Source organism: Marmota flaviventris, chromosome 15 (genome assembly GCF_047511675.1).
Source record: "Marmota flaviventris isolate mMarFla1 chromosome 15, mMarFla1.hap1, whole genome shotgun sequence".
Classification (NCBI taxonomy): domain Eukaryota; kingdom Metazoa; phylum Chordata; class Mammalia; order Rodentia; family Sciuridae; genus Marmota; species Marmota flaviventris.
Genome location: NC_092512.1, coordinates 41,086,268 through 41,114,097, shown reverse-complemented (window position 1 = coordinate 41,114,097; position 27,830 = coordinate 41,086,268). Strand labels below are relative to the sequence as shown.

Below are 27,830 nucleotides of genomic sequence, written 5' to 3'. Positions count from 1 at the left end.
TGGCTGACTGATGGTGATCATTAGTGTTTTTCTCCCTGAGGAAGGTGGTCTTCTGGAGGAATGGCAAACTTCTTTCTAGCAGTGTGCAGGACAGTCCCTCCCAGAAGGTGCTGCTGCTCCCAAAGTGCCAAGAGTGCACCGGTTTGCCAAACTCAGAAGATCAAGGGTCGTATGTTTTTTCTCATATATGGAGAGAGGGAAAAGGAAAAGTAAGGTGTGGGGGTGGTGAGAATCTCAATAAAATCCAAGGGAGATCAGAAAAGGAAAGAGACCATGGGTGGCCGGACGGGAGTGCTGCGGAGTGATATTGGCCAAATTATATTGTTACATTGTGTGCACGCAAGAATATATAACAACAAACCCCATCATTATGTACAACTATAGTGCACCAATAAAAAATGTGGAAAGACAAAAAAAAAAAAAAAAGAGCTCCCCTGTTGAGAACAGGGCAAGGCAGCTCCTTTCACAACTTTCAAGAAGGCATCCTTCACAACTCAGGTGAGGCGGGGAGGAATACGGGGGTTCCCTGGATGGATGTGGGAGGGGTAGCCCGGAGGAATCGGCCGGACTTGGGCTGGGCTTTCCCGGAATCTGCGCAGGAAGCGCGGTGGCCCAGATGCAGAGGACCACAGCGCCACCTGGCTCTTCTCTGAGCCGAGAGGCGAGGCTGCCCTCCCCGGCTGCTAGGCGGCCGCTGGACCTGCAGGGGGCGTCGCTGCGCGCCGCCGGCGCGGGGTCGAAGGGCACGCGGCGTCAGTGTCATGGCGGCCTCCACGGTGGGCTGTGGCTGGCGCCCGCTACAGCTTAACATCCCTAGTCTGTGCCGCCTCGGGCCGGGGCCCCGTAGTATGTGGGCGTGCGTGCGGCGGCTCCCGGGGCCCGCGGTGACCCGGAGGAGCGTGGTGGCAACCAGTGGGCCGGGCGTCTCGGGCACTGACCACTACTGCCTGGAGTTGCTACGGTGAGCCAGCCCGGCCTGCCCCGGCGGCAGGTCGTAGAGCTGCCCTTAGAGTCAGGTGGTCGCCGTTAGGGCTAGTGTCCTGCCCCGGCTAGGGGATCAACGCCTTCCTTGTGTCTCTGGGCTGTGTGCGTTGTGGTGCGTCCGAGTGCGCGCGCGTGGAGGGAGCGAGGCGACAGGGACATTCATATGGGCCACTACTAAATCGTGGCAAAATTTCTTCGCTTGCCCACACCTATCACCTTGCCAGAACCTTGATTTTAACCGACATTCGTTTTTTGCATGCATACCCCTTTTTATTCACATAACAGCTAGCTGTTAATTTTAACAATAGTTTACATTGTGTTCTTTTTATGCCGATGTGCATTACTAAAAGTAGTTTATAAGTAATTGTTTAATTCCCGTTATAAATTGTGGTGGACAAATGTAGACCTACCATTTAGGGTTGTGAGAAAGCATTTAGAACAGTGCCTGGCACATAATTAAGGGCACTTTAAGTGCAGTGTAAGTCATTATTATCTGACGGAAATGGGGTTTAGGGGAATTTGAAAGAGGTTCACTAGAATAGCCTCATGAAGTCAGAGACTTGAAGTGTTTTGTTTCCTCTAGTAGCTCTGGGAAAGGGTTGGCATTTAAGAATGGCTCTTTATTTAATATTTGTGGAGGTGGGTTAAGCCTGCCTTGTAATCCAGGACTGACTATAGAGACCAGTGGCTTACCACTCCACCCACACACATTGGCATAAAGGTTTCGTTTTTTTATGTTTTGTTTTGTTTTTCCACCCCTGCTAGGGATGAACCCAGGGCCTTGCTTTTACTATGTCAGTATTCTAAGTGGTATCATGTCTTAAAAGTACTTGGTCCCAAGGGCTTCTGATACTAGAATGACTAAACTACCTTGGATTTGATTAGGCAAGGGAATTTTAAAAATACATGTGTTTCAGTGTTTTGTTTTTGTTTTTATTTTCTGTGCTGAAACTTTAACCCCAGGGCCTCCTGTGAACTAAGCAAGTGCTTAACCACTGAGCTACATCCCTAGCCATTATTTTATTGTTTTTTTCTATATCATCTTGCTATGTTACCCAGACTGACCTTGAGTTCCTGGGCTCAAGTGATCCTCCTGCTTTAGCCTCCTGAATATACCATTACCTCCAGCTGTCTTTATTCTTTTTGATGTTCAAGTTATTGCACACTAGGCCAAGCCAGTTTCTGTGTTCTTTTGTCACATCTCCCATCTCCCCCTCCTTTAAACGTATCTTTCTGCTCAAGAAGATGTTTCAGGCCTGTCCTTTATTTTCCTACCCCAGCCCTGAGTCAGTTGTTCTTCTAAGGACCCCTAGGTTCTTTCAGTGGAGATCGGTTTTAGGAACAAGTTGCAGGTGCTTGGTATGTTCACTGATGCTGGGAGTATGAGAGGATATTGCTTCTAGGTTCTTTAAGCAAATGCTGCTGGAAAATTGTGCACACACAGTCCTATGTTGGTTTCCATGTCTTATTTCTCAGATTTATTTATCTCTATATTAAGAACTCTGAATTTATACCAATACTGCATAAAGTATTTTCTTGATTTCTTCTTTTGTAGCTCGTTCAAATTCTTACTTCAAGCAAAGTGACTCTGAAACAATTAAAATTATAAGTACTACATCAATAATAATAAATTGAAATTTCTTTTTAACTGTCCTGAGATTGGCAGCAGGTACATTTTTTTTATAATTAGAAATAATTGACAAGAAAAGAAAGGTCAGACCTGTTCTGAATGAAAGCCTCATTGATTTCAGTTAATTTTCGTCTGTATTTGTGTGTAGTTTGAAAAGTGAAGAGTAACTACCTTTTTTTTTTTTTTTCTATTTGTTACAGGAAACGAGATTATGAAAGTTATTTATGTTCCCTGCTGCTCCCTGCCGAATCCCGAAGTTCTGCTTTTGCATTGAGAGCCTTCAATGTGGAACTGGCTCAGGCTGGTATTAAAATACCTTAAACTGTTATTTGCAAGATGGTGATATGTTTAATACTAAACAAATATAACTATATTAAAGAAATACAGTTGTAATTATTATATTACATGTATTTTAGATCTCTGATGGTACTTTCTTTTTTTATTAACTATTTAGGTTTAATTCAATACCAAAAATAAAACTAGCTGATAAACTTAATTTTTCTACAAATTTTATTTGTAGAAAACAAATAAAACAAATAAATCCTGGAATTTTAAATTTATTTTCTGAGGATATTACAAAACTATGCTATTAACATTGCACATTTATCTGTTAAGTTAATCAGAGCATTACTGCTTATTCTCTCCAATTATATAATCTACATGTATATGGAAATTTTTCAGCTGTGTGTGTGTGTGTGTATGTGTGTGTGAGTGAGAAAGTGAGAGAGAGAGGGACACAGACATACTGGGTTTTGAACCCAGGGGTGCTTTACCACTAAGCTAACATCTCTGCCCTCTTTTTTTTTTTTTTTTTTGGTCTGTATTAGGAATTTAACCCAGGGCCTATGCATGCTAGGCAGGTGTCTAGTTATATCCCCAGCCCATCACCCCCTTTTAATATTTATTTTTGAGACAAGTTCTAGTCAAGTTGCCTAGGCTGGCCTTAAACTTGCAATCCTCCTGCCTTAGGCTCCCAAGTAGCTGGTATTACAGGTATGTGCCCTCATGCCTAGATTTTAAAACACTTTTAAAATTAATATTATAAATGTAATATGAAGTGAGGATGAAAGAAATTTTAGCAAACCCAGACTTTAGAGCATGCTTACTCATTTTTGTCTTAAAAGTTTCAAAGGAAGGAGACTTCTTTTTTTTTCAAATGTAGAGTATGTATGTGTACTGATAAAAACAAATTGAAATGAGGAGTGGAAATGAAGGAGTTTAAGTAGAATGGCATTTGTCTACTCAGTAAATTGAATGGAGAGTTCAGATATTGAGAGTAAAGGAGCAGGAAAGTACTGGAGTCTTGAAAAGAATGGCAAGTTTGGTACAGTTTCTCTGCTGAATATTATAGGAAGTGAACAAAGAATGAATAAAAGGATGTGAGTATAGCACCAAGGTAAAACTGAGATTCACAACTATGAATCTGTAGTGTTTATGAGACTGGCTATTTTTTTTTTTTCTCTGAAGTATTCCTGGATGTCATGGGTTGTCCTTTCTCAAGTTTAAACTGCACATCAGCATGTTAAGTCAGTCACAGTTTAGCTATAAACAGTCACACTGTGGTCTTCCACTATAATTTATCAGTGATTAAAATTCCATTTTTAATAAACCCTCAGTGTTCCCTCTGAATCCTCTGTCACTTTTTAGAAGCATCTTGCTACTTTTTTGTATGTACTTGTTTGTTCACTGATTCAACAAGAATTAATTTTCTAAAATATGCTAGATACTATTTTAGGTCCTTGGGGTATAGCATTGAATAAAATTTGCAAAGTTCCTGCATTCAATGAACAAATAAATGTATTATATATCAGAGGAGACAAGTTCTGTGGGGAACAGTAAAGCAGGACAAGGGGGAGAGAAGGAAACTGAGCATAGCAAGGTTTTCTATTTTATGTAGTGGTCAGGAAAAACCTCACTGAGAAGGAGGTATTGGAGCAAAAAATTGCAGGAAGTGAGGGAGTGTATTATATAGTAGGTAGGCAGGGTATTCTAGGCAGAAAGAGCAGCAAGTAAAAAGGCTCCAAGGCATGTGCATGCCTGATACAGTCAAAGAATGGAAAGCCAGTGTGGATAGCAGGGAAAGGAGGGCACAGAAGGTGAGGATGAAAGTTAAGGTCTTGGAGATGACTGCAGTCACTTGACCTTTACTCTGAATGAGATGGGCAGCCATTGGAGGATCCTGAGCAGAGAGGGACAGCATCTTTTGGTCACCTTTTTTAATACCTTTTTTTATTTTTATGTATTGCTGAGGATTGAACCTAGTGCCTCACACATGCTAGGCAAGTGCTCTACCTCTGAGCCACACCCCAGCCCGACTTGGTCACCTTTTAAAAGGATTACCTTTGCTGCTGTATTGCTGTGCTTACTACATGCCACCAGGATCTGAACCCTAAACTTTGCCAAGAAATCCACCCTCCACCATTTGCTCAATCATTCTGTCTACATATGCAGGTTTTTTTTTTTTTAATAAATACTGTAGTTTCAGAGTGTTGACAGTGTATTTATTAAAGTTTTTAACCTTATTTACAGATCAAGGACTCAGTCTCTGAAAAAGCAATTGGACTGATGCGAATGCAGTTTTGGAAAAAAACTGTGGAAGAAATATACCATGACAATCCACCACATCAGCCAGTGGCCATTGAACTGTGGAAGGTAAAAAAAGAAATTATTGCTTTTGATTCATAAGAATTTATGAGTCTACTTTGGATACAGTTTCGGTAGAAGTGATGATAGTAGAATCCTGAAAATTTTCTTAGGCCCATGTAATATTTAGATCTGTGTTAGTTTTGGCAGAAGAATTTATTTTTTATTTGTAGAAGTATTTAAAATCATTCACTGATAATTTGCACAGGTTTTTGCTGTATTTATTTATTAAAGGAAAAAAGAATGTGGTCTCTCTATATTGTAAATTGCATAGGCGTTTCCATATTTGTTTGTAGAATTTAATCCTTGCGAATTCTGATGCAGTGGCAGATAAATTTTCTGTTCTGTCTGCCCAACAGCTCCTTGTACCAGTGTTTTAATGCACACTCTGTGCTCTAGAACAATAGTGTTAATTTTTTTGTGAAGAGAGACTTGCTCTCAGCATATCCCAAACACAAACCTAAAACTACCTTGTCCTGTTTAATAAAATTGCTCACTAATTGTTAGGTGTTAAGAGAATGGATACTATGGACTAGAATATTACTTGTATTGCTAGATGTATATAGAGAGTAAATGACTTTATATTAAAGCAAGTATATGGATTCCTCATTCATAAACAGGCATAATTTAGAAACATGCATAAATTATGCACAGAGGAAGGGAATTAGATGTCTTTTGTCACTGATCTGTGTCCCTATTGTAATATGATAAGTGCCAGAACAGGGTTTCTGTAACAGGAGCCATCAACAGACCTGACAGTGGTACACACCTCTTCTCAGGTCTGTGCACCAGCAGAGACAGGCCTGGTTTCTGGGCTCCAGATTGACTTCACAGAGCCCCAGTAAAGATGGAAAGCCAGACCCCCACACCGGGGACTCAGAAGAAAGAGTGGATGGGAAGCTGTGAGTATTAGACTAGTTGTTTACTACCTCTATTTGACCCACTTCAAGGTCAACCAGATTACCCAGTAGAAAGAAAAGTTCCTCTAAATTCCAGAAACCCTATTGATTATTTTACACACAAACCTGACTGCAGTGCAGGTTTATGTTGACTGCATCAAAGGTTCGTGGCCTTTTTCAGGAAATACAGTAGAAGATCAGAAATTCCTTTAATGCAAATTTATCTTTCCTTAGTGTCTCTTAAAAAAACAGATGATACATCTGAATTGCAGTATGCTTATGTATGCATCAATTTTGGATCGATAATTTGTCAAATTTTAATAAGCACTTGTTATTTATTTATTTATTTATTTTTGTGATGCTGGGGATCAAACCCAGGGTCTTGAACATGTCAAGCAGAGCTCTACCACTGAGCTATATCTCCAACACAAGGTGCTTAAATTATGATGATTAATGTTGGCTGACTTTCCAAAGTGACCTATCATAAGGTTAATATGAATATTTGAAAGAAGCAGGTGGTGTCCAGAGCAGTTGTTCTTGTTGAATATTCTCTGCCTCTCACCAGTCTGTTGAACTGTGTGCTCATTGTGATCCAGTAAAACTTCCCATTGGTTCTTTGAAGATTGTCAGGTCCTTTTTAGAGGGGAGGCAATGATATTATGTTGTCTGGAGAGCTGGGTTCTGGTGGGGCTTCCAGCCCTGATAGGAACTGAAATCGAACAAGAAAAAAGGCCCAAATTATTTATTTAAGGGAAAATACATCAAAAGATTTCAGTGTGGCAGGCTTCTTAAGGAAAACAAGATAAAGATGGGAAAAACAAGTTGTTTGGGGCTAGGGAAGTTATATCCACTTTAGGGGAGGTGGGGGCTGCGTTTGAACCTAGGGCTGTGAACTAAGGTAAAGTGTCAGCTTTAATCTGAGCAATCTACAACTGGTGGATTCATACCAAGAGTTCTCAGAAAAGCAACCCCCCTGCCTTGTGGTGGCTCAGACAAACCCATAATTCATACATGGCTTCCAACACTTTTCTGTTGTATTGTTCCATTGATATTTTTCAGGGTACAAAATAGTTGAATATTTATAATTTCTTATACATTCCAGATAGGGTACTCCATTTCTCTGTGAATGAATATGAGTTATAGTTTGAATTTATGTTTAGAATCAAGGTTTTTATTCAGTTTGGCTTTATTTTCCAAAGTTGATACTTTATTCAGCTCTTTTTCAATATTCATTCTTTTAACCCTGATCTCTAAATTTCTTCAGAATTAGACAGAACCATATTTTGTGGTCAAGGAATTACAACTGTTATAGCTTCATCCTTAAGTAAATAGGAGTTTGACTTTTCATAGATTGAATATTTATTGAGTACTCTGACATGTCAGGAATAGCACTAAATGGTGTAGTAACAAAGATCAAATATGCCTGACCCACTCAGACACACATAAACTAAAACAAGAACAGGAGTCTAATGACTGATTGGCTGACTTCTGGAATTTGGGAGAGAAACCCATGGGAAGTCCTGAGAGAAAATAGTAGTGCTCAGAACATTTTGGAACCAACTTCACACACACAGCCCTTTCAGCTTCTATCAGGCTCCCACCAGGCATTGTTGGCCCCATTCTTTATACTTACACTTTTGTTACATTCATGTGCATTGATGAGCATGCTGCCATTTACTTTCTGGTATCAATTGTATATGATGAGTCTTAGTTGAAGTATAGGATATCCCTAAGACTTAATGTTTCACTGCTATATTTATTTTATACTTAGTGTTGATCTGGCAAAAAATGTTTAAAAACTTACTTGGGGGTAATTTCAAACTTTCAGAAAGGTTACAAAATTAAAAATAGTACAATGAACATCTTTATATCCTTTACCTATATTGGTATATTAACATTTTTATCTCATTTTAAAATCATTGATGAGCATTCTCTTTTCCTTCCTCCTCTCTCTTCCCTCTCTCCCACTTCTGTATATTCACATATATGTGTATATGTATATATATTATGTTCATAATTTTTTCCTGACTCAAAATTTAAGTTATATACATTATGACACTAACCTAAATCATTTCAGTATTTCCTAAGAATGTGGATATTCCCTTATATAACACTTTTGTCTAATTTCCCATTCATATTACAATTTTGTTAGTTGACCTAAAAGGTCCACTATAGCATTTTTCCCCTCCAGTATAAGAACCAATCTAGGGTCAAGTATTTAGTTGTTATATATCTCTTGTTGCCCCCCGCCCCCCACTTTCTCTAGCAGTACTGGGGATTGAACCCAGGAATGCTTTACCACTGAGCTTTGCTCAGGTTTGTTTGTTTGGTTTTTTTTTTTTTTTTTTAAATAAGGGCTAACTAAGTTGCTCAGGATGGCTTTGAGCTTGTGATTCTCTTGCTTTAGCCTCCCAAGTAGCTGGGATTTTTGGCAGTAGCCATTGCACCAGCCTGTATCTTTTGTCTTTTATGACATTGACTTGGGAATTGAACCCAGGACCTTGTGTGTTCTAGGCAAGTGCTTTATCACTGAGCTACATCCCCATCCTGACATTGATGTTTTTTAAATATAGCCTTCCCACTATTTTTCCTCCCAGAATACTCATTTTAGATTTGTGTAATGTTTTCTTATTATTATATTTAGGTTATAGATTCTTGACTGGAACTTAATAGGTGATAGGTCCTTCTCAAGGGATCCTATTAGGAAGGATACTTTGTCCATTTTTCCTTTATTGGCATTGTTAGTTTTGATTACCGAGTCAAGATGTTTTCTGTTTTTCTTACTCTAATTATAATCCTCTTTGCAACTTAAATAGCTAACTTTGAAGAGATACTTTAAAACTCTGCAAATATCCTGCTCCTCCTCAAAAATTTTCCCCTAAACTTCGTTGTCATTGGTGGTTCTTATATATTCAATCTTTATCATTATGGTTGCAAAATGATAATTTCTCAGCTTGGAATAGTGGCACACACCTGTAATCCGAGTTGAGGCAGGAGGATTGCAAGTTCAAGACCAGCTGGGTAAGTTAGCAAATACCCTGTCTCAAAATAAAATTTAAAAAGGCTGGGATAGCACTTTTACATGCCGCTATTGCCTGTGGTCATTCTCTCAGCCATGGTCAATGAAAGAAAGACTGGACAAGGCTCGTCGTCGGACAAGTGCCCATTTATTGAGGAACAACTTTGCACATTTATAGAGCCAGGGGTGGTTTAACAGTTGGCATGGGGCACTTTCTGATTGGTGGGTAAGGATCATGAGGGTCAGCAGGGCTCACCATTGGGTGGCTCTTCCCGCCACTGTCTCAGGGGATGGGGAAGTTAGTACCAGAAGAGAAGCGCAGTCAGCGCCATCTTTGGAGCCGGGGCAACTCCCAACAGTCAACCCCATCATGTTCTTTGACATTGCCATCAAAGATGAGCACTTGGGTCGAGTCTCCTTTGAGCTGTTTGCAGACAAAATTCCAAAGATAGCAGAAAATTTTCATGTTCTGAGTACTGGAGAGAAAGGATTTGGTTATAAGGGTTCCTGCTTTCACAGAATTATTCCAGAATTTATGTGCCAGGGTGGTGACTTCACATACCTCAATGGCACTGGTGGCAAGTCCATCTATGGGAAGAAGTTTGAAGATGAGAACTTCACCCTGAAGCATACAAGCCCTAGGCCAAGCACAAATGGTGCCCAGTTTTTTTGTCTGCATTGCCAAGTCTGAGTGGTTGGATGGCAAGCGTGAGGTCTTTGGGAGGATGAGAGAGGGCATGAACATTATGGAAACCATGGAGCATTTTGGATCCAGGAATGGCAAGACCAGTAAGAAGATTACCAATACTGACTGTGCACAATTCTAACACATTGGACTTCTGTTTATCTTAACCACCAAACCATTCCTTCTGTAGCTTTGGAGAGCACCCCTCTACACCATCTGCTTGCAGTATCCCATAATGTTTGTGCTCTCGCTGCAGTTCTTTAGGTTCCATATTTTATTTTCCTCCCAAGTCTAGCTGGATTGCAGAGTTAAATTTGTGATCATGAATAAAAACTAAATGACAAAAAAAAAAAAAAATAAGGTGGGAGGGCTGGGATATATATATATATATATATATATATATATATATATATATATATATATCTCAGTGGTAGAGAGCTTACCTATTATGTGCAGGGCCCCAAGTTCAATTCTTAGTATTGCAAAACTGAAGCACAACAAAAAATTCCAAAAAGATAATTTTTCAACTCCAGCACTCTGTTTACATCTATCAATTGGCAATGGATATGAACTCTTACTCTCCTATATTTAATTGTTTTCTTATTAATTACTGGGGTGTGTGTGTGTGTATGTGTGTTTATGTGTTTATGTTTGCAGTGGTTTATAATTCATTAGTGGATTTAATCATTTTGGTGTTCAGATTTCCCAGAGCTCTCCCAGAGTGGGAGCTCCTTCAAATTGGCATCTCTATCCTTATAACATCCCTCATCTTTTTTAACACTTTCTTATTTTCTGGCACAATAAGATATTCTGGGATTATCTTGAACCTTCCCTGTCCCAACTCTGGAAGCACACATTTCTCTTGAACTGTGATTCCTTTGTTGGGAGTTATTTTAAGACTACTATCTGGGTACAAGGTGGGTTCTTTGCCGTTGGAGTATATTACTTGCTAATATAAGAGTTTGCCCTGAAGAGTATTTTCATTGGAGTTTTAGTTACTCTTTTCATTTTTAGAGAAGTGGTTAGTTTTGCTAAATAAAATCTGTATCCTGTGGGGAAAAACTTGTATATAATGTATAAACATAGACATCAAAGTGTATCACATAATAGAGATGTTCAGTATTTAATTATTGTTTTTATTTGAAAGTGGAATTGTTAAATTACTAATAATATGGGGGTGGCAAGACATTTATTAGAAAAGTATTAGAAATATTATCTTGGAAGTGGTTTTTTTTTAGATGCCTCAGTTTATTTTAATTTCTATTATCAGAGGTGTTTAAATTTTGATAAATTTGTTTTATGTTTACTTTTGAGAAAATGATCATCTAGCTGTGTTCCAATGGGAGGTGTGGAAGAGAAAAAACGTTCCATCACCGATGTCTCTTGTAAGACTAACATTTTAGGAAATAAGTGGAACAGGGAATTATGAGATGACATTTCAACCTTCTGTCTCCCCTTTCTTCCTGTGTAATCTTTATCTCTGCTTCTGATAACCTTATTAGAATTCTCAGTGAATGGAATGGGCAAGAGGAAAATAACTACCACAGGGTCAAATTCTGCTTCTAACCTTAAGAAACTAGTGTCTATTTTTCTAAACTTCCATATTTTAAGAAATAAATGTTGCCAGGCACAGTGGCGCACACGTGAAATCCCAGTGACTCAGGAATGCTGAACCAGGAGGATTTCAAGTTTGGGGCCAGCCTCAGCAACTTAGTGAGACCCTGTCTCAAAACTTAAAAAAGGACTAGAGATGTAACTCAGTGGTAAAGCTCCCCTGGGTTCAATCCCCAGAACCCCTTTCTATCCCCCCCAAAAAAAGAAAAAAAAATCTAGGAGCAACTTCACTGGTTGTGTTTGGCTTAGAGTCTTATGGGGTTGCACTTTACAGAGGCACTGGAAGATGTACTTCCAAGTTGGGTCACTCATGTGGCTGTTGACAGGATGCCTCAGTTCTGTACTACCTAGACCTCTGCATAGGACTGTTTGAGTATCCTCATGGCAGAGCACCTGTTTTCTTTTTTTTTTTTTTTTTATTGGTTGTTCAAAACATTACAAAGCTCTTGACATATCATATTTCATACATTTGATTCAGGTGGGTTTTGAACTCCCAATTTTACCCCAAATACAGATTGCAGAATCACGTCGGTTACACATCTACATTTTTACATAATGCCCTATTAGTAACAACAACAGAGCACCTGTTTTCTTTGAGTGAGTGATGGTGTCAGGTTTTAGTTCATAGTCACTTGGCCCTATTGCTGTGAGGGCTTGTGAGGCAGAACATCTCTGTGGGTGTGGCTGAGCAAAGCTGCTCATCTCATGGCAGCCAGGAAGCAGAGAAAGAGAGAGATTAGAAATGTTTCTAAATGCTTTCTAGTGATACTTCTCTAACACTGCTATCTTATCTGGTGATGACTTATTACAAATGCTCCTTAGTTTTGTATTTGGTTTGTCTTTTAGTCTAATTTGCGTAAGTCATTTCTAATACTTTCCAAAAACTTAACAACACTTTTGTTTTCTTTTAGGCTGTCAAAAGACATAATCTGACTAAAAGATGGCTTATGAAAATCATTGATGAAAGAGTAAGTTGAAATTGTCCAAGACTTAAGGTTTTTTTCTTTTTAATCCTTAAGCTTATTCTTCAGGGAGGAAATATGTGTATATTAATATTTTAGATGAAGGAAGTTTTTAGAGAACTATGTCATTTTATCTATCCTTCATCCTTTCATCCTTCATCCTTATATTCCACTACCTTTGGCTCTCTGTTCCTACACCTGGAGACACATAGGCAAAGATAGGTATCTAGGCAGAGGCATGTATATGCACAACTGCACTCTGTTTTTTAAAATTTGGAAATGTTTTTAATTTAATTTTATTTTTATTTTGTGATACTGGGGTTTGAATCCAGGGGCACTTAACCACTAAACTACATCCCCAGTCCTTTTTATTTATTATTTTAAGACAGAGTCTCACTAAGTTGCTGAGGTTGGCCTCAAACTTGTGATTCTCCTCAAGCCTCCTACCTTAGCCTCTCTAGTCACTGGAATTACAGGAATGCATCACGACACCTGTTTATTTTGGTTTTCTTAATTGGGCATTTTCATACTTTTGTAAAAATAGAATACTGTAATATAATTTCGTGTATCTGACACCTGGCTTTAATATTATCAGCACATGGGGCTGGGGATGTGGCTCAAGCGGTAGGGCACTCCCCTGGCATGGGTGCAGCCTGGGTTCGATCCTCAGCACCACATACAAACAAAGATGTTGTGTCTGCCGAAAACTAAAATATAAATAAAATATTTAAAAAAAAAATAGTTACCAGCACATGTCTAATCTTATTGCATCTGTATTATATCAACTCCCCACCATTAACCTCCACTGTATTATTTTAAAGTACATCCCAGACATACCATTTTATCTGCAAATACAAATATATCTTAAAAATGTAAAGACTTTTCAAAAACATACTATCATGCAATTATCATACCTTAAAAATTACTAATAACTTCTTAATATCATTTACTCAAGTAGTCATATACATACTTTTATGCATATCCCAGTGCATGGATCTGTGTCCAAATAGCAGAGGGAAGAAAGTAAGTCTGACAATTTCAGTGATTGGAATCCTGTAGTAAATTCTTAGAGCTGAGTTTTGGGTGATGACTTTAGCATTGAAAATGAAATTGCTCAGTTAACCCACAGAGCGAAAAAGCATTAAGAAAATCTGTTTTTAAGGTATTTTTGTTTTTACAAGATAAAATGAGAAAACTTAAGACAGAGGTACCTTTTTATTTAATGAAAAGTAACCTTTGGCATTTGAAAGGGAAGATATTTAAAAGTAAAGGACTGAGATCAAACATTGATCCACAGATTTGATAGAACCGTAATCAAAATTATAGCTTCTTTGCTTTATATAGATTGACAAGCTCAACTTAAAATTCATGTGAAAGTGCAAGGGACCTAGAGTAGCCAAAACAATCTTGACAAAGAACAAAGTTGCAAGACTCACATTTCCTGATTTTCAAACTTAGCTATAGTAACCAAGCTGTGTAGTTTTGATAAAGAATATAGATCAATAAAATATAAATGAGAGTCCAGATGTAAACTTACTTATTTATGGACAGGTGAGTGAATTTATTTTTTTTTTAATTTTTAAAATTGATTTATTTATTTGTTTTAATTAGTTATACATGACAGCAGAATGTGTTTTGATTCATAGTACACACAATGGAGCACAATTTTTCATTTCTCTGGTTGTACACAAAGTAGAGTCACACCATTTTGTGTTTCATCATACATGTACATAGGGTAAGACAATTTAGTGGGGGGAAAAAATAACTTCTTCTTCTTTTTTTTTTTTAATGGTCCTGGAGTGGGGATTAGCCTTTTTAACAAATGGTGCTGGGACAGCTGACTATCCATATGCAAAAGAAAGAATCCGTACCCCCGTCTCACACTATACATGAAAACTAACAAAGTGGATCAGAGACCTAAATGCTAGAGTTGGAACTACAAAACTCTGGAGAAAACATAGGTATAAATCTTTGTATTTTTAGGTTAGGCAGTGATTTTTTATTTAGGATATCAAAGGCAATTCAAGAAAAGAGAAAATAGATAAATTGAACTTCATCAAAATTAAATACTTCAAGAAGATGAAAATTCAGAGAATGACAATATTTTCCAGTTATATACTAGTATCTAATGTATCAGGAGCTCTTGCAACTCAACAGTGAAAAGACAATTTGAAAAGAGGCAAAGGACAAATAAAGTAAAAAACTAGTTTACAAATGCATAAAAAGAAAAAAGTTCAAAAAGCCGAGCGGGCAAAGTATTCAAGTAGACATTTCTCCAAAGAGGATATAAAATCACAAATAAGCACTATGAGATTACACATGATTAGGATGGCTATAATAAATGAACAATCCTAATCATACTCATTGGGATGGATATAATACAAAAGAAGTAACAAGTATTGGTGAGAATGTGGGGAAATTAGAACCCTTCATACATTGCTGGTGGGAATGTAAAATGATGCAGTTGCTTTGGAAAAACAGTTTGGCAGTTCTTCCAAAAGTTAAACATAGAGTTACCATATACCTACCCAGTTAAATCAAGGTCTTTTATTACCTTGGGCTTTAGGAGGAACTAAAAATTAAGCCAACCCCATGTCTGTGGAGATTTGTACACTGAGATTATTCCTGAGTTTTATTTTGAGAGCTGATTTGTAAGTATTGAATGTATAGGACTATAATATTTTAATTAATGTTATTTTAAATATCTTACTGCCTACTAAACAAATATGCTAAATGATACTCTTATTTAGTTCTTTAGGATAAAAATAGCAATTTTCTATATAAAATATTGATAACCAACAAACTTTACTTGCATTTTCTTTGTAGGAAAAAAATTTAGATGACAAAGCATATCGTAATATCCAGGAACTTGAAAATTATGCTGAAAACACACAGAGCTCTCTTCTTTATTTAACATTAGAAATATTGGGTAAGTTGTTTTTCCATTTCATATTTCTTTTTTCAAATAAAACACTTTTCAGATTTCACTATTTCCTAATGTGACAGTCTAACCAGTTTAGCACTGAAATTTTTCTTTGTGTCATCTATAAAGGTACATTTTTTTTTTTTTCTAACAGCAAAAGGGAAATATGTATATTCTCCTTTGCAAACATACTATTCCAAGTACTCAGGCTCTTACAAAGGCACTTTAGGTACTTCATGGGAATGCTATATAGTTTATAATCTGGTAATTGCTGAGAGTTTTACTTTATTACTATAGCATCTCCTATAATTTGGAAGGCCTGTAGCCTGATTCTTCCTTCCCAGTCAATAATATTTGACCACATTTAAAAAGAAGGAAAAAAATAAATTGTCTTTATAAAAGTTTTAATGAGATTTTTCTTTCCCTTTCTCTCTCTCGCTCTTTTTTTTTAATGTGTATTTTTTAGTTGTAGTTGGACACAATACCTTTATTTCACTTATTTATTTATGTGGTGCTGTGGCTTGAACCCAGGGTCTCGAATGTATGAGGTGAGAGCTCTACTCCTGAGCCACAACCCCAGCCCCTCCCTTTCTCTTTAAAACATTTTTTAGATGGTTCTTTTCCTCCTCTGACTTTTCCAAATTAGTGATGTCTTGTAATGAGGAAATTATTTGGCCTGAGGATAATACTGTCTCATTTGAAGAAGGTTATATATTTTATGTCCCCCTAAAAGAAAAAATACAAGTCCCCAATGAATTTCCTAGGCCTCTTCTGCCTGCACCCCTGGTGATGTTTGCCATTACAGTGAAAGGAAGAAGCAAAGAGCAGAATGTTTGTAAAGTATATATTTTAAATGAGGTCATATGGAAATTACACAGAGGAGAAAAAATGGAAGACTTGTGCTGTTTTTCTTTGATAACTGATTAAAATTCTAATTGTGTTCTTGGTGTGCTGAAGTTTGAGGAAAACATTTTAAAGTTTGGTACAGATACCTGCTAATAGGAAAATGGTCAACCTGTCCTTTGCCTAGTTTGTTCTGCCTAAAGCCTGTTTTTCATATATAAAAAATAGGACAAACATCTACTTTAATGTATTTAGGTTGTTTCTGTATGATGTTTCTATATTGATTTCTCACACACTTAAAAAGAATAGAATGGCCATGTTTCATTTCCAAAATCATAGGTATAAAGGACCTTCATGCAGATCATGCTGCAAGTCACATTGGAAAAGCACAAGGTATTGTCACCTGCTTAAGAGCAACACCCTATCATGGTAGCAGAAGAAAAGTATTCCTTCCTATGGATATTTGTATGCAGGTGAGGCTGTAATTTGCACATTCTAATAATTTACCTCAGGAATGCATGGAGTGAAGTTATCTCTTGGTTCTTGCTTAGTCTATTCCAATTTGAAAGTAAAACTGATTGCTTCCGGCAAACGTTTTTCCTCTTTTTTGCCCCAGAGTTAATCAAGTCAGAATTTAATTTGTTAGGTGTGTTAGGTCTTTGGAGGAGCTATGAGTAAGAAGGTCTAGAGAACTTCATTTTTTGTAGCTTCAAATTGATGCTTTATTCCCTTCCCTTCCAAGCAATCACAGTAATTATTCCTAGTGTTTGCCTTGGCCTGTTCTTTATTTTATTAGAGGAAATAGTCTTTTTTCTTTTTCTAAGTCCTGGGGATTGAACCCAGAGCCTCATGCATGCTAGGCAAGTGCTGTACCGCTGAGCCACACCCCCAGCTCAGTCCAAATTTTAAAATGTTATTCATCAGAACTTCATTTTTCTGTGTCAGATTCTTTATTGTCTTTGATTTTAAAATTCTTACGTGTTTGATTTTTGGCTCATGTAATTTTTTTCTTCCTACAACTATTGTTAGTTAACATCTTATTGCATATTCCAGCAGTGTGTGTGTTTCTCTCTGTACACACAGACATGCACACATACATATATTTAGTTTTTAGAAAATAGGCATTATATTGTATATACCATACTGTTCTATCACTTATAGTCTCCTTGTTTTTATTCTGGGGATCAAACCCCATGCCTCACATATCCTAAGCATGTATTCTATTAGTGAATTACAACCTCAGCCTCAGCTGTTTTCTTGGGTTAAGCTAGTTTTAGTATGCTTATAGAGTTCTAATATAATGTATATTTTCATACACAGCATGGTGTTTCACAAGAGGACTTTCTACGGAGGAACCAAAATAAAAATGTGAGAGATGTAATATATGACATCGCCAGCCAGGCACACTTACACCTAAAGCATGTAAGTAGCGTCTTTTTTGAAAATCATTTAGGAAATTATCATTTCAAGATGTGTTTATTCCTAGAACATGGTTCTGGTATTTTTACCTTAGCAGTCAGTCTTTGTTCCATTTTTCATTAAATTCCCAGTAAATTTATCTCAGGGACTATTGTAAATGTTGCCCTTTTTTTTTTTTTTTTTTTTTTTTAGGTACTAGGGATTGAACTCAGGGGCATTCAACCACTGCCACATCCCCAGCCCTATTTTGTATTTTATTTAGAGACAGGGTCTCACTGAATTGTTTAGTGTCTCGCTTTGCTGAGGCTGGCTTTGAACTCACTATCCTCCTGCTTCAGCCTCCTGAGCCACTGGGATTACAGGTGTGTGCCACTGCGCCCGGCCAACTTTACCCACTTAAAAAGAAAATCCGTGTTCCCTCTGCCAGCAGATGAGTGCACCCTTTACTAAGTCAAGCCTGAACTTTTGTATGTGGCTTCCTCTGCTCTGTTCACAGGGTGTCTTGCCATGTGCCATGGCTGCTGGTGTCTCTGTCCTCCCTTCCAGGACTTTGCATTCATCCTCAGCAGTCCCCCACTGGTGTTTTCACTTTGGGTCTCTGATAACCTGCTCCCCAACCCCTTGAATTTTTTTTTTTTTTTTGAGATGAGGTCACACTATGTTGCCCTGGTTTCAAACTCCTAAGCTGAAGTGATTCCTCTTTAGCTTCAGTTTCCTGTTAAGTTGCCCCTTTTATCATCTGGTTTGTTGCTACTAAATTTACAGGTAGCCCGTGAAACCTTTTATTTCTTCCTTTTCTCCCCTAGTTAAACTTGTTGAATAAGTGGTTTGTAATTCATTGTTACCCCTAGACTCTTCCCACACAGACATGCTGATCCTGTTATAATTTGTCTTCTATCTACTCTAATAAACAGTTGCTAGTAAATAATCTTATTGCCAAATTTAATGGCTCTTTATTTTATGTTTTTGGTATTGAATTGAAACTAGGAGCGCTTAACCACTGAGCCACATCCCCAATGCTTTTTATATATATGTATATACGCACAAACACACACGTATAAATATACATTTAGTTGTAGATGGGACACAATACCTTTATTTTATTTATTTATTTTAAATTCTTTTTTTTAGTTGTTGATAGACCTTTATTTTATTTATTTATATGCGGTACTGAGAATCGAACCCAATGCCTCACACATGCCAAACAAGTGCACTACTGCTGAGCCCCAGCCCCAGCCCACCTTTATTTTTTATTTATATATTTTTATGTGGTGCTGAGGATTGAACCCAGTGCTTCACACATGCTAGGCAAGCACTCTATCACTGAGCCACAACCCCAGCCCTCCAAAACTTTTTAATATTTTATTTGGAACCAGGGTCTTTCTGAACTGCTTATGGCCTCACTATGTTCTGAGGCTGAGTTTGAACTCATGATCCTCCTACCTCAGCCTCCCAAGCTACTGGATTACAGGTATAATGGCTCTTTAAAATTCTTGTTCTTGTTAACTCTTCTTCCTTTTTAATACCATTGACTTCTTTTCTCTTTGAAACTTTCTTTCTTCCCTTGATTCTCTAACTTGGCTCCTGAATTGGTTCTTGATTTCTCCTACATACCACTTTAGATATTCTCCAAGAGTTTTCTTCTAAGACTTCTTCAGTTTGGGATTTGATGCTGTTTACTCTGTCTTTCTTGACACTGTGTTCTTTATCTCTGTGCTATTCTGTACCAAAGCTCCTGTACCATTGCTTGATTTCAGTGGCTTCTGAAGAGTTAGCCTTCTGTAAATCCTAAAGACTTGATCATTTACATGTGCACCTCGGCCTTTCTACTTCCTGTTTTTCTGTTTCCTGTCCTCTCTGCCTTACTCTTTATAGTTAGTGCTTACATGTCACCTTATCAGAAAGATATTTCTTGGCCGGCTTATTTAAAATAACATCCTCCCTTTTCATTACCCCCAGTCTCCTTTCCTAGATTAGCACTTTTCACTTTCTGACATGAAAAGTGTGTTTGTTTGTTTATTGTCCCCCCTACTTTATGGAATGTAAATGACTTTGGTTCTGTGCTGTATTGTTCAGCATCTAAAGTGCCCAGTACATTATAGATACTCATGTATTTATTAAATAAATAATTAGATTGAAAACTCTTCGAGGTTAAAGACTTTGTCTTAAGCTTTTAAATTTCTTGAAGAATGTAACCCAGTTCTCTGCCATGACAGAAGTATTGATAAAATACATGGGACTTGGGGCTGATGTTGTGGCTCAGTGGTGGAGTGCTCGCCTAGCATGCACTGGGTTCGATCCTCAGCACCACATAAATGTAAAATGAAGATATTGTGTCCACCTAAAACTTAAGAATAAATATTAAAAAAAAATACATGGGACTTTAGTTGAGAAATACTTAAGACTAGCTAAGTTTAAGGTAAGATCTGAGAACACTATAGATTTGCAGAGGCAGGAAAGCCCTGGACCTGTATGTGGAACTGAGTAGTCCTAGTCAGTGGACATGTACCCTGCCTAGGAAATAGCAACTCCTATGCTTTACTTCCTGGATATGGGTACAGTAAACCTGGACTGGTACTAAATTTCCAAATTCTTTTAAATAGCTAAGTTTGAAAACTATTGGTTTGTAGGTTATATGAAATCCAGTCCTGGAAAGTAAGTGTGGAACAGTGGATGAACAGAAAGTTAGGGAGCTGTAGAGGCTTTTGAGAAGCAAAGGAGCGTGGTCTGTCATTTACTAATCATGTGACTATAACCTTGCTGTGCCTCAGCTTCCTCATCTGTAAAAGAGGATCATATTAGCCCCTAGCTCAAAGAATTATTTGAGTAAATGAGTGAACTTACATGAATAGTTGATAACAGCGCTGGGCTTGTAATAAGTGCAATAGAATTAGCCTTCATCATCATCATCAAGTAAAGCAGTGGCATTAGTGTTGCACAGTAGAAAACTGCCAGCAGTATTTGAGAATACACATTTTGGAGGTTGGGAGATCAGTTAGAAGACTTACTTAGGAGAGGGAACAATTGTGATTTAAAGAGAGTAGATGTTTATATGTTATACACACATGTACGTAACTGAAGTGGAATCAATGAGACTTGACAACTCATTGGATTGAGACGAGATCAGGAAGAGGGAAAGTCAAAGATTGCATGAAAAGTTCAAGTATAGATGATAATGGTGCCATTAAGTAATAAACACAGTAAAGAAGCAGGTATGGTTCATGCTGATCTTTAGACTTCTGACTAGCTGCTGCACATAATTGAATTTAAGGGGATTAGAGGGCATTTTGGGAGATGGGCTATTGAAAATTCAGGATCGTGACTTTAAAAGGAGGTCAGGACTGGAGATAAGAGATTTGGAAGTTATCCATATGAAAGGCTTACAGTTAAATCTCTAAATTTGAGTGATGTGGTTCAAGGAGAATATACATTTAGACAAGAGATGGGCAGAGAACCTTTAAGACCTTCCTCCATTTATAAAGTAAAAAGAGAAAGAACCTTTATTAGAAAGAAGGAAAAGGTAGAATGGTTAAAGAAACAGGAAAACTGAGTTACTATACTGAAAATTTAGGGAAGAAAGGAATAGCAAAGTATTACTTGGTGGTGAGAGATTGAAGAGAACAAGCATGGATTATCTTTGACCAATTTTAATAGACTTTGGGGGTAAACCCAAACTGCAGTGAATGAAGTGGAGGCGGTGAGTATGTGCTCTTCCTAGTGTAAAGAACACTATGAGTAAAGACAGGGATAAGAGTGGTGAATGCAGAATGATAAGCATCAGTCTGAGTAGACCACGTGTTCATAGCCAGAGTAGTAAGGAGTGAAGTTGGATAGATGATTAGAGGTGAGATGTGAAGGCCTTTGAATTCCAGGATGAATAGTTGATACTTGACTTATCAGGGAATTAAGTTAAAAAAAGTACAAAATGAAGTGCAAAAGTTGCAAAATGCCCCAAGGACATTAATTTGTCTGTGTGGAATCACTTAAGAGGATTTTCTATTCATCTAAATGGGAGATAATGTCACTCTAAGCTAAGGAGGTGCTAGAATTTACTGATGCAAGTATTTCTTTGTTTACCCTTTATCACAGCACTGAAGTGCCAGAGTTATTATAAAATGTTATAAGTTAGTTGGAAAATGCCAAGGTCAATACATAAGAAAGAATGGAATTTTTAATATAGTGTAGTAGCCACTTTCTCTCAAGTCCATTATACTTTGGAAACTAATCTATTTGGCAGGAAATGAGCTGTTTATTTTTGGGTTTGAGAGGCCTTTAGTTGTGTTATCAAACTGCTGGTGTTGCTTTGTGTTCACTTTCAGAAGGAGAATATTTATTTGTAAAAATACTTCAAACCAGTTTTCTTTTCCCTTCCTTTTTAGGCTAGGTCCTTTCACAAAAGTGTTCCTGTGAAAGCATTTCCTGCTTTTCTTCAGACGGTAAGTACATTAGCAGAGAAGGCTGTATAATTAGTGAAGCAGATGTGCGTGATTTCCTTTTGTACTTTACAAGGTTTGCAGTGCAGTTCTTCCATTTGGAGCCTTTGGTTTTATTTCCTCCAGTATAGTGGGCTTTATTAATTACGTGGTGTTTTTGGTGATGGTTATTCCTGTACTTCCAGAGGTTGGTGAGCTGAGTTGTCATTAGCACTGACTACAGCCAGACTGCATTGGGTTGAATCTGCTTTGCCCTTATTTGCCATGGGATCTCAACTTTCTTAATCCTTGTGTGCCTCAGTTTACCCACTGATAAAATGGCAAATAATAGGAGAAACTATCTTATAGGATAGGATTGTTTGCTACTAGTAGCAATATAAATATTGCTTACTCTATTAATTTTTTCTGCATAGCAAACTGAGCATATTGTAGAATTGGTTTCTGAACAGTGGTTCACAGCCCAGTACTGAGCTGGCCACATCAGAATAATGTGGAGAGCTTTTTTAGAATGTGGATTCCTGGGGTCTCATTAAATAAAACTCTTGATATTGAAGAGGGGACACTTCCTAGGAGACTCTGTGATTTTTAAAGAATAATTCTATGTAACCAGTTTTGGGAACTGTTGTTCTAAAATAGAGAACTATTGTTCTACATAGAGAATTTATAATTTATTATTATTATTTTTGTAGTTGTAGATGGACAGAATGCCTTTATTTTATATGTTTATTTTTATGTGGTGCTGAGGATTGAACACAGTGCAATGCTAGGCAAGCACTCTGCCACTGAGCTCCAGCCCAAGCCCCGAGACATTATGATTTCTTCCAGTTATCTGGAACCCATCATGGGACAGGCTCTGAACTAGATTTTTCCATACATTATTGCTAGTCTTCCTGGGAATAAACTTAGGTATGGCATAGAAAGCAAACTTCAAATATTTGTGATCTTTGAAAATTGTGAACTCAGGCTTTCTATAAAACCAAACATATTTTCTTCTATCTTTTCCCTCCACATTGTATTTAAAGATTTATTTCTATTCTTTCATGAATTCTATGCTAGTTTTATCCTAAGTTTCTAGGTCTGTGTGTTTGAAATTATTTTCTTTCTTTATTGATTTGCTTATTATAAAGCAATACGTTAACATTTTAATGTTTGCATCATATGAGAGGATGCAAAAGAAGGCATTAGAACTCCCACAATTCCACCCTATACAGAAATAATGTCTTCATCTTAATATTGTTCTATTATCCTTTTTGATAGTTATTTGGAGGAAGTCCCACCAGCTATTTAACATACAGAGTAAGCTCAATAAAGGTTATGGACTTTGTTGTGTACTTCTATTAAAAAAAAAAAAAGTTCTCAATTTTTCCTGCCCATTAGAATCACTTTGGGCATTTAAAAATAAAAACTAGAACAATGCTTGGACCCTTTTGCAATTAAATCATAATACCTAAGAGACTGGGCCAAGGCATTATTACTTTTTAAAAGGTTCCCCAGCAGTTGTAAAGTACAGCTTGACCCAAGAACCACTAATTTAGTCCCACAGTTCTCAATATATATTCTGGAACCAATTCCCCAAGAACACTGAGATGAACACTAAAATATTTTCAGAAAAAGGTAACATGTGAAATAGGTGCACTAAAATATTCTCTAAAGATTTTTTTAAATTTTGCAATTTTTAATATACAAATGAATCTATGAATATATGTATGTTGTATGTATTACAAAGCACAAAACAGTAAATACTCATGAACTTACCAGTCAATCCAGGAACTAGAGTGTCACTGTTAAATTGTACTTGTTTTAGGTGAGTACCATGACCCATGCCTATAATCCCAGAAACTTGGGAGGCTGAGGCAGGAGGATCAAAGTTCAGGGCCAGCCTCAGCAATTTAGTGAGACTGTCCTAGGGATGTAGCTCAGGTGCCCCTGGGTTCAATCCCACCCCTCAACAAAGAAAAAAAAATTGTACTTGTGTTCCCCATTTCGTCCCCCTGCTTTTGCCTTCCACTTTCAGATAACTATCCTAAATTTTGTGCTTACTATCACTTGGCATTTGTTCCATAAAACTTTCTTCATTTTGTATTTTCCTAAACAATATGTTCCTTAATTTTATTTCTGAGCTTTATAAAAGTGGGTCGTTTTCTGTTTGTCTTCTAGGACACACACACACACACACACACATACATACACAGCATTTTAAATTTTTTTTCCATATTACATCTGGCTATGGTACATTCATTTCACTACATTGCAATATATCATCATATGAACAATTTATCTCCTTTGTCAGAGAATTTCTAGCTTGTTTCCAGGTCTTTAGTTAATATAAAACAAGGCAGCTATGCATTTTAATGCACATATTGGTTGTTGTATATATATATATATATATATATATATATATATATAATTAGGGCATTAAAAAAGTAGCTGCTAAATATGTATGTATACACTCATGTTTATAAATGCATAGGAAGAAAATAATTTGAGTTTTCTTTCCATCTATATATTTTAAAGAATTTTCAGGCATAAACCCTGTGTTGTATCATCCATGTTCTATGCTGCAGAACTCTAGGGGGCGCTGGGCATGTGACTTGAGAAGGGAGTGGTGCCTCAGAATCATGGAGTGCAAAATTAAATGGCTTCTTGTTTAATAAAAAAAGTTATTAAAATAGAATTTTATAAAATAGCAAAAAATTACAGAAAACCAAAAAATAGAGAATATCACATGTTGCTGTTTTGTTTATTGGTTTGTTTTTGTTGTTGTTGTTGTTGGGTACTAGGGATTGAACCCACTTTACCACTGAGCTACATCTCCAGCCCTTTTATTATTTTGAGACAAGGTCTTGCTGAATTGCTGATGCTATCCTTGAATTTGTGAACCTCCTGCCTCAGCCTCCTGAGTTGCTGGAATTATGAATATGCACAACTACACCTGGCTTGTTGGCATTTTCTATCCTGCCTCTATCTGGAAAAATTTTGTCAAATTTTATGTGATGGAGAAAGGATAGATGACACTTATAGGGACCTGTGATTATTGTCTGTAGTTGAAAGATCATATTTTCTATTAAAAACATGGTAACCCATTAAACTTTTCACAAAATAGTTTTTAAAAAAGACAACTTGATCTCCCTCTTGCCACATTGCATTTGTGGGGCAGGATGGGGGATGTTTTACGTACCATGATTAAAACATCCTTTGTGTAAGACTAGGAGAACATAATTTCCTCTAATCCTTGCATCTTGACTAGAACATTATTTATCATAAGCAGACGAGGCTTGGCATTTTATACTAGCTTTGTGATACTTTTATTGTCCTAAGCATAACTTATTGGAAGATGTCTTTATTTTCTCTCTCCCTTTTTAAATTCCCATTTAAATTCTTATTATGTAGAAGACTATCTTGAAAGTCTAAAATAACCTTAATACTTGTACTTTTTCTTTAGTTGATTTGAAAGACTTGATTACTTTATGACCTAGTAACCTCTATTCTTTTTTTTTCAGGTTTCTTTAGAGGACTATTTAAAGAAAATTCAACAAGTGGATTTTGATATATTCCATCCATCTTTACAGCAGAAAAATACATTACTTCCATTATCTTTGTATATTCAATCATGGAGGAAAAGCTATTAGAACAACTTCACGATGTTGATATGAGTTTATTTTTAGTTCATTAGTTTTACAGAAATTTTCTAGTTAGGGTTCTTGTTTAGCAACAATAGCAACTAACTGTTTGTTTAAGTAGAAAAAGAATTATTGGTTGGGAGTTGAGTTAGCTCACAGAACTGATGTGAAGTTGCTGTGGGACTGGAGTGTCAAGACACTGCCAAGATTCTGCCACACACACCACCATTGGCACCACCAGCCCAGACAGGGTCTGTTGTGCCATCCCTGGGAAGTCAGAGCCCAGGAGGGAGCCATGCTCCTGCCAAAGGGTGGGGAGAGGGAATATATTCCTTCCTCCATCACCCTTAGGAAGAGAAAGGGGAAGAGACTCAACTAGCACTGGGATTTATATGCTAAACATCTGAAACTCAGGTGTTCTGTACAGCTGGAAATGCATTTATTTGCAGGTCGTGAAGGATGAACTTAACCTTTGAATAGGATCAGTTTCTATGTAGAGGGCTTTATATCCCTTATGTTTAATCTTTATGATCTTGTGTGAAAGTTTATCATGATGCTGAAACAGTTTATGTAAGGTACGGCACCTTCTGTGAGAACTGGAGCTCTAATTTGATTTTAGGTGTGGTTGGTCTGGAAGCTCTGACCTTATTGTTAACCTTACTGCATCAGTCTGTCATTCAGTATTATGATCATGAACAAACTGTTTTGGCAAAATTTGTATTAGTGTTAATTATGTTAATATTATATTGAACATCCATTAAGTAGATGTATATTTTAAAAACTTGTATACATTGAGCTTCCCCGTGATAAGCACTGTAAACAAACACATTGTGTGTGTATTCTCATTTGATCTTCTTAAAAGCCCTATTAAATAAATGGTAATTAATGTATTTTTGTGTGTGTGTGTGTTTGTGTGTGGTGTGTGTGTGTGCAGGGAGGTGCTAGGGATTAAACCCAGGACTTCATACATGCTGGGCAAATTACCACTGAGCCCCATCCCCAACCCTCTTTTGGTAATTAAAAATTTTTAAATATAAAATACTTTCCATAAAATACATACCAGTTGTAAAAAACAACATTGTTTACATTAGTGGTAATTGATAAATTTGCAGTGTGACTAAGTCTCTAATTCCCAGGATTCTGCCATTATGCCACTATTTCCTTTGTTCTGCATTTCAGTTTTCCTGTTTTTCATGGTTTTGTCTCTCTCCTACCCAACTAATGTCTCTAGTGTATTGGTCCCGTTTCTCCAAAGTCTCTGGACCTAGCTATGAATTAGTTCCTACTTAAATTGTGAGTTAATGCCTTAAAATATTACATTGTGTAAATAAAATTCAAACTGAGAGCTTTTCAAGGACAAGAATGCATTGTTTCATTCGTCTTGGCACCTCAGTAACTAGAGTGGCTTCTGAGCAAGCCATTCTTACTTAGAGCAAGTAGAAATTAATAAATGTTTAGTTGAAGGAATGTTTAACATGGTGTTGTGTGTTATGCTTGGTTGATACTGATGCTGAAAGAGCATCCTCTTATTTAATGCTGTGGCTTTAGAGAGCTTTTAGCTTATCTTTAAATACAAGTACAAAGAAATGGGACATGTTTCCTGTTGGGATTGCAAATGCTCCAGGGTTGAAGAGTTCATTAAAGAGAGTCTTTGTTAGCATTGTCTGTGGGTCTTCCCAGGTTAAATTTGGCACTAATCAGCTGCTAAATATCTTGGTTCCTGTATAAGGAAATTAAAAAGAGGGTCTAAACATTCAACTGGATTACTAGATTCTTCACTAGCTCAGAAGCCAATTTACTATTAAGTAAATAATTTCAAAATACTTTCTAAGCTGTTTTAAATTTAATGCTTAGAGATTTGGAAGAATTAAAGTTACCAATCTCTTAGAGATTAAAATGGAGTCTTATTCAATAACATTTACTCTATTATTAATTTCCTGGCCTAAAACCTTCCTGAGATGGTGCCAATATTTCTTTTTACTTTGCAAATCTCTGGGGTTTTATTAGTATTTGAGAGAGTCAGATACATTTAAAAACCGTTTTAGATGTATTTTGATGCTAAATAGGTGGAGAGTAACCAATAACAAATATTAAGTGTATGTTACAGATTAAATTTGAGTAGAGTTGTCTGTCATTAAGAAATAAGTTTTGAGGGG

At 37.0% G+C, this 27,830-nt stretch overlaps 1 protein-coding gene and 1 pseudogene across 3 annotated transcripts; both read left to right on the top strand.

Moving 5' to 3' along the window:
• Nucleotides 1-747: 747 nt before the first annotated feature.
• Nucleotides 748-26,564, top strand: Ndufaf6 (NADH:ubiquinone oxidoreductase complex assembly factor 6). Of its 3 annotated transcripts, XM_027947065.1 has the most exons (9): nt 748-961; nt 2,815-2,914; nt 5,144-5,266; nt 12,386-12,442; nt 15,263-15,365; nt 16,542-16,675; nt 17,523-17,624; nt 22,001-22,057; nt 25,555-26,564. In XM_027947065.1, the coding sequence occupies exons 1-9, from the start codon at nt 762-764 to the stop codon at nt 25,681-25,683; spliced, it is 1,005 nt and encodes a 334-aa protein (XP_027802866.1). In that variant the 5' UTR covers nt 748-761; the 3' UTR covers nt 25,684-26,564. The 3 variants fall into 3 exon arrangements, with proteins under 3 accessions (XP_027802866.1, XP_027802873.1, XP_071458329.1); XM_027947072.2 differs by lacking the exon at nt 748-961 and having other exon boundaries at nt 2,820-2,918; XM_071602228.1 differs by lacking the exons at nt 748-961; nt 2,815-2,914 and adding an exon at nt 6,037-6,159 and having other exon boundaries at nt 5,179-5,266.
• Nucleotides 9,515-10,210, top strand: LOC114101487 (peptidyl-prolyl cis-trans isomerase A pseudogene; annotated as a pseudogene).
• Nucleotides 26,565-27,830: the final 1,266 nt, after the last annotated feature.

Coding starts and splice junctions, on each gene's coding strand:
- Ndufaf6 (XM_027947065.1), top strand. CDS start 762: ATGGCGGCCTCCACGGTGGGCTGTGGCTGGCGCCCGCTACAGCTTAAC. Junction 2,915..5,143: donor TCAATGTGGAACTGGCTCAG/GCTGGTATTAAA, acceptor CCTTATTTACAG/ATCAAGGACTCAGTCTCTGA. Junction 5,267..12,385: donor TGGCCATTGAACTGTGGAAG/GTAAAAAAAGAA, acceptor GTTTTCTTTTAG/GCTGTCAAAAGACATAATCT.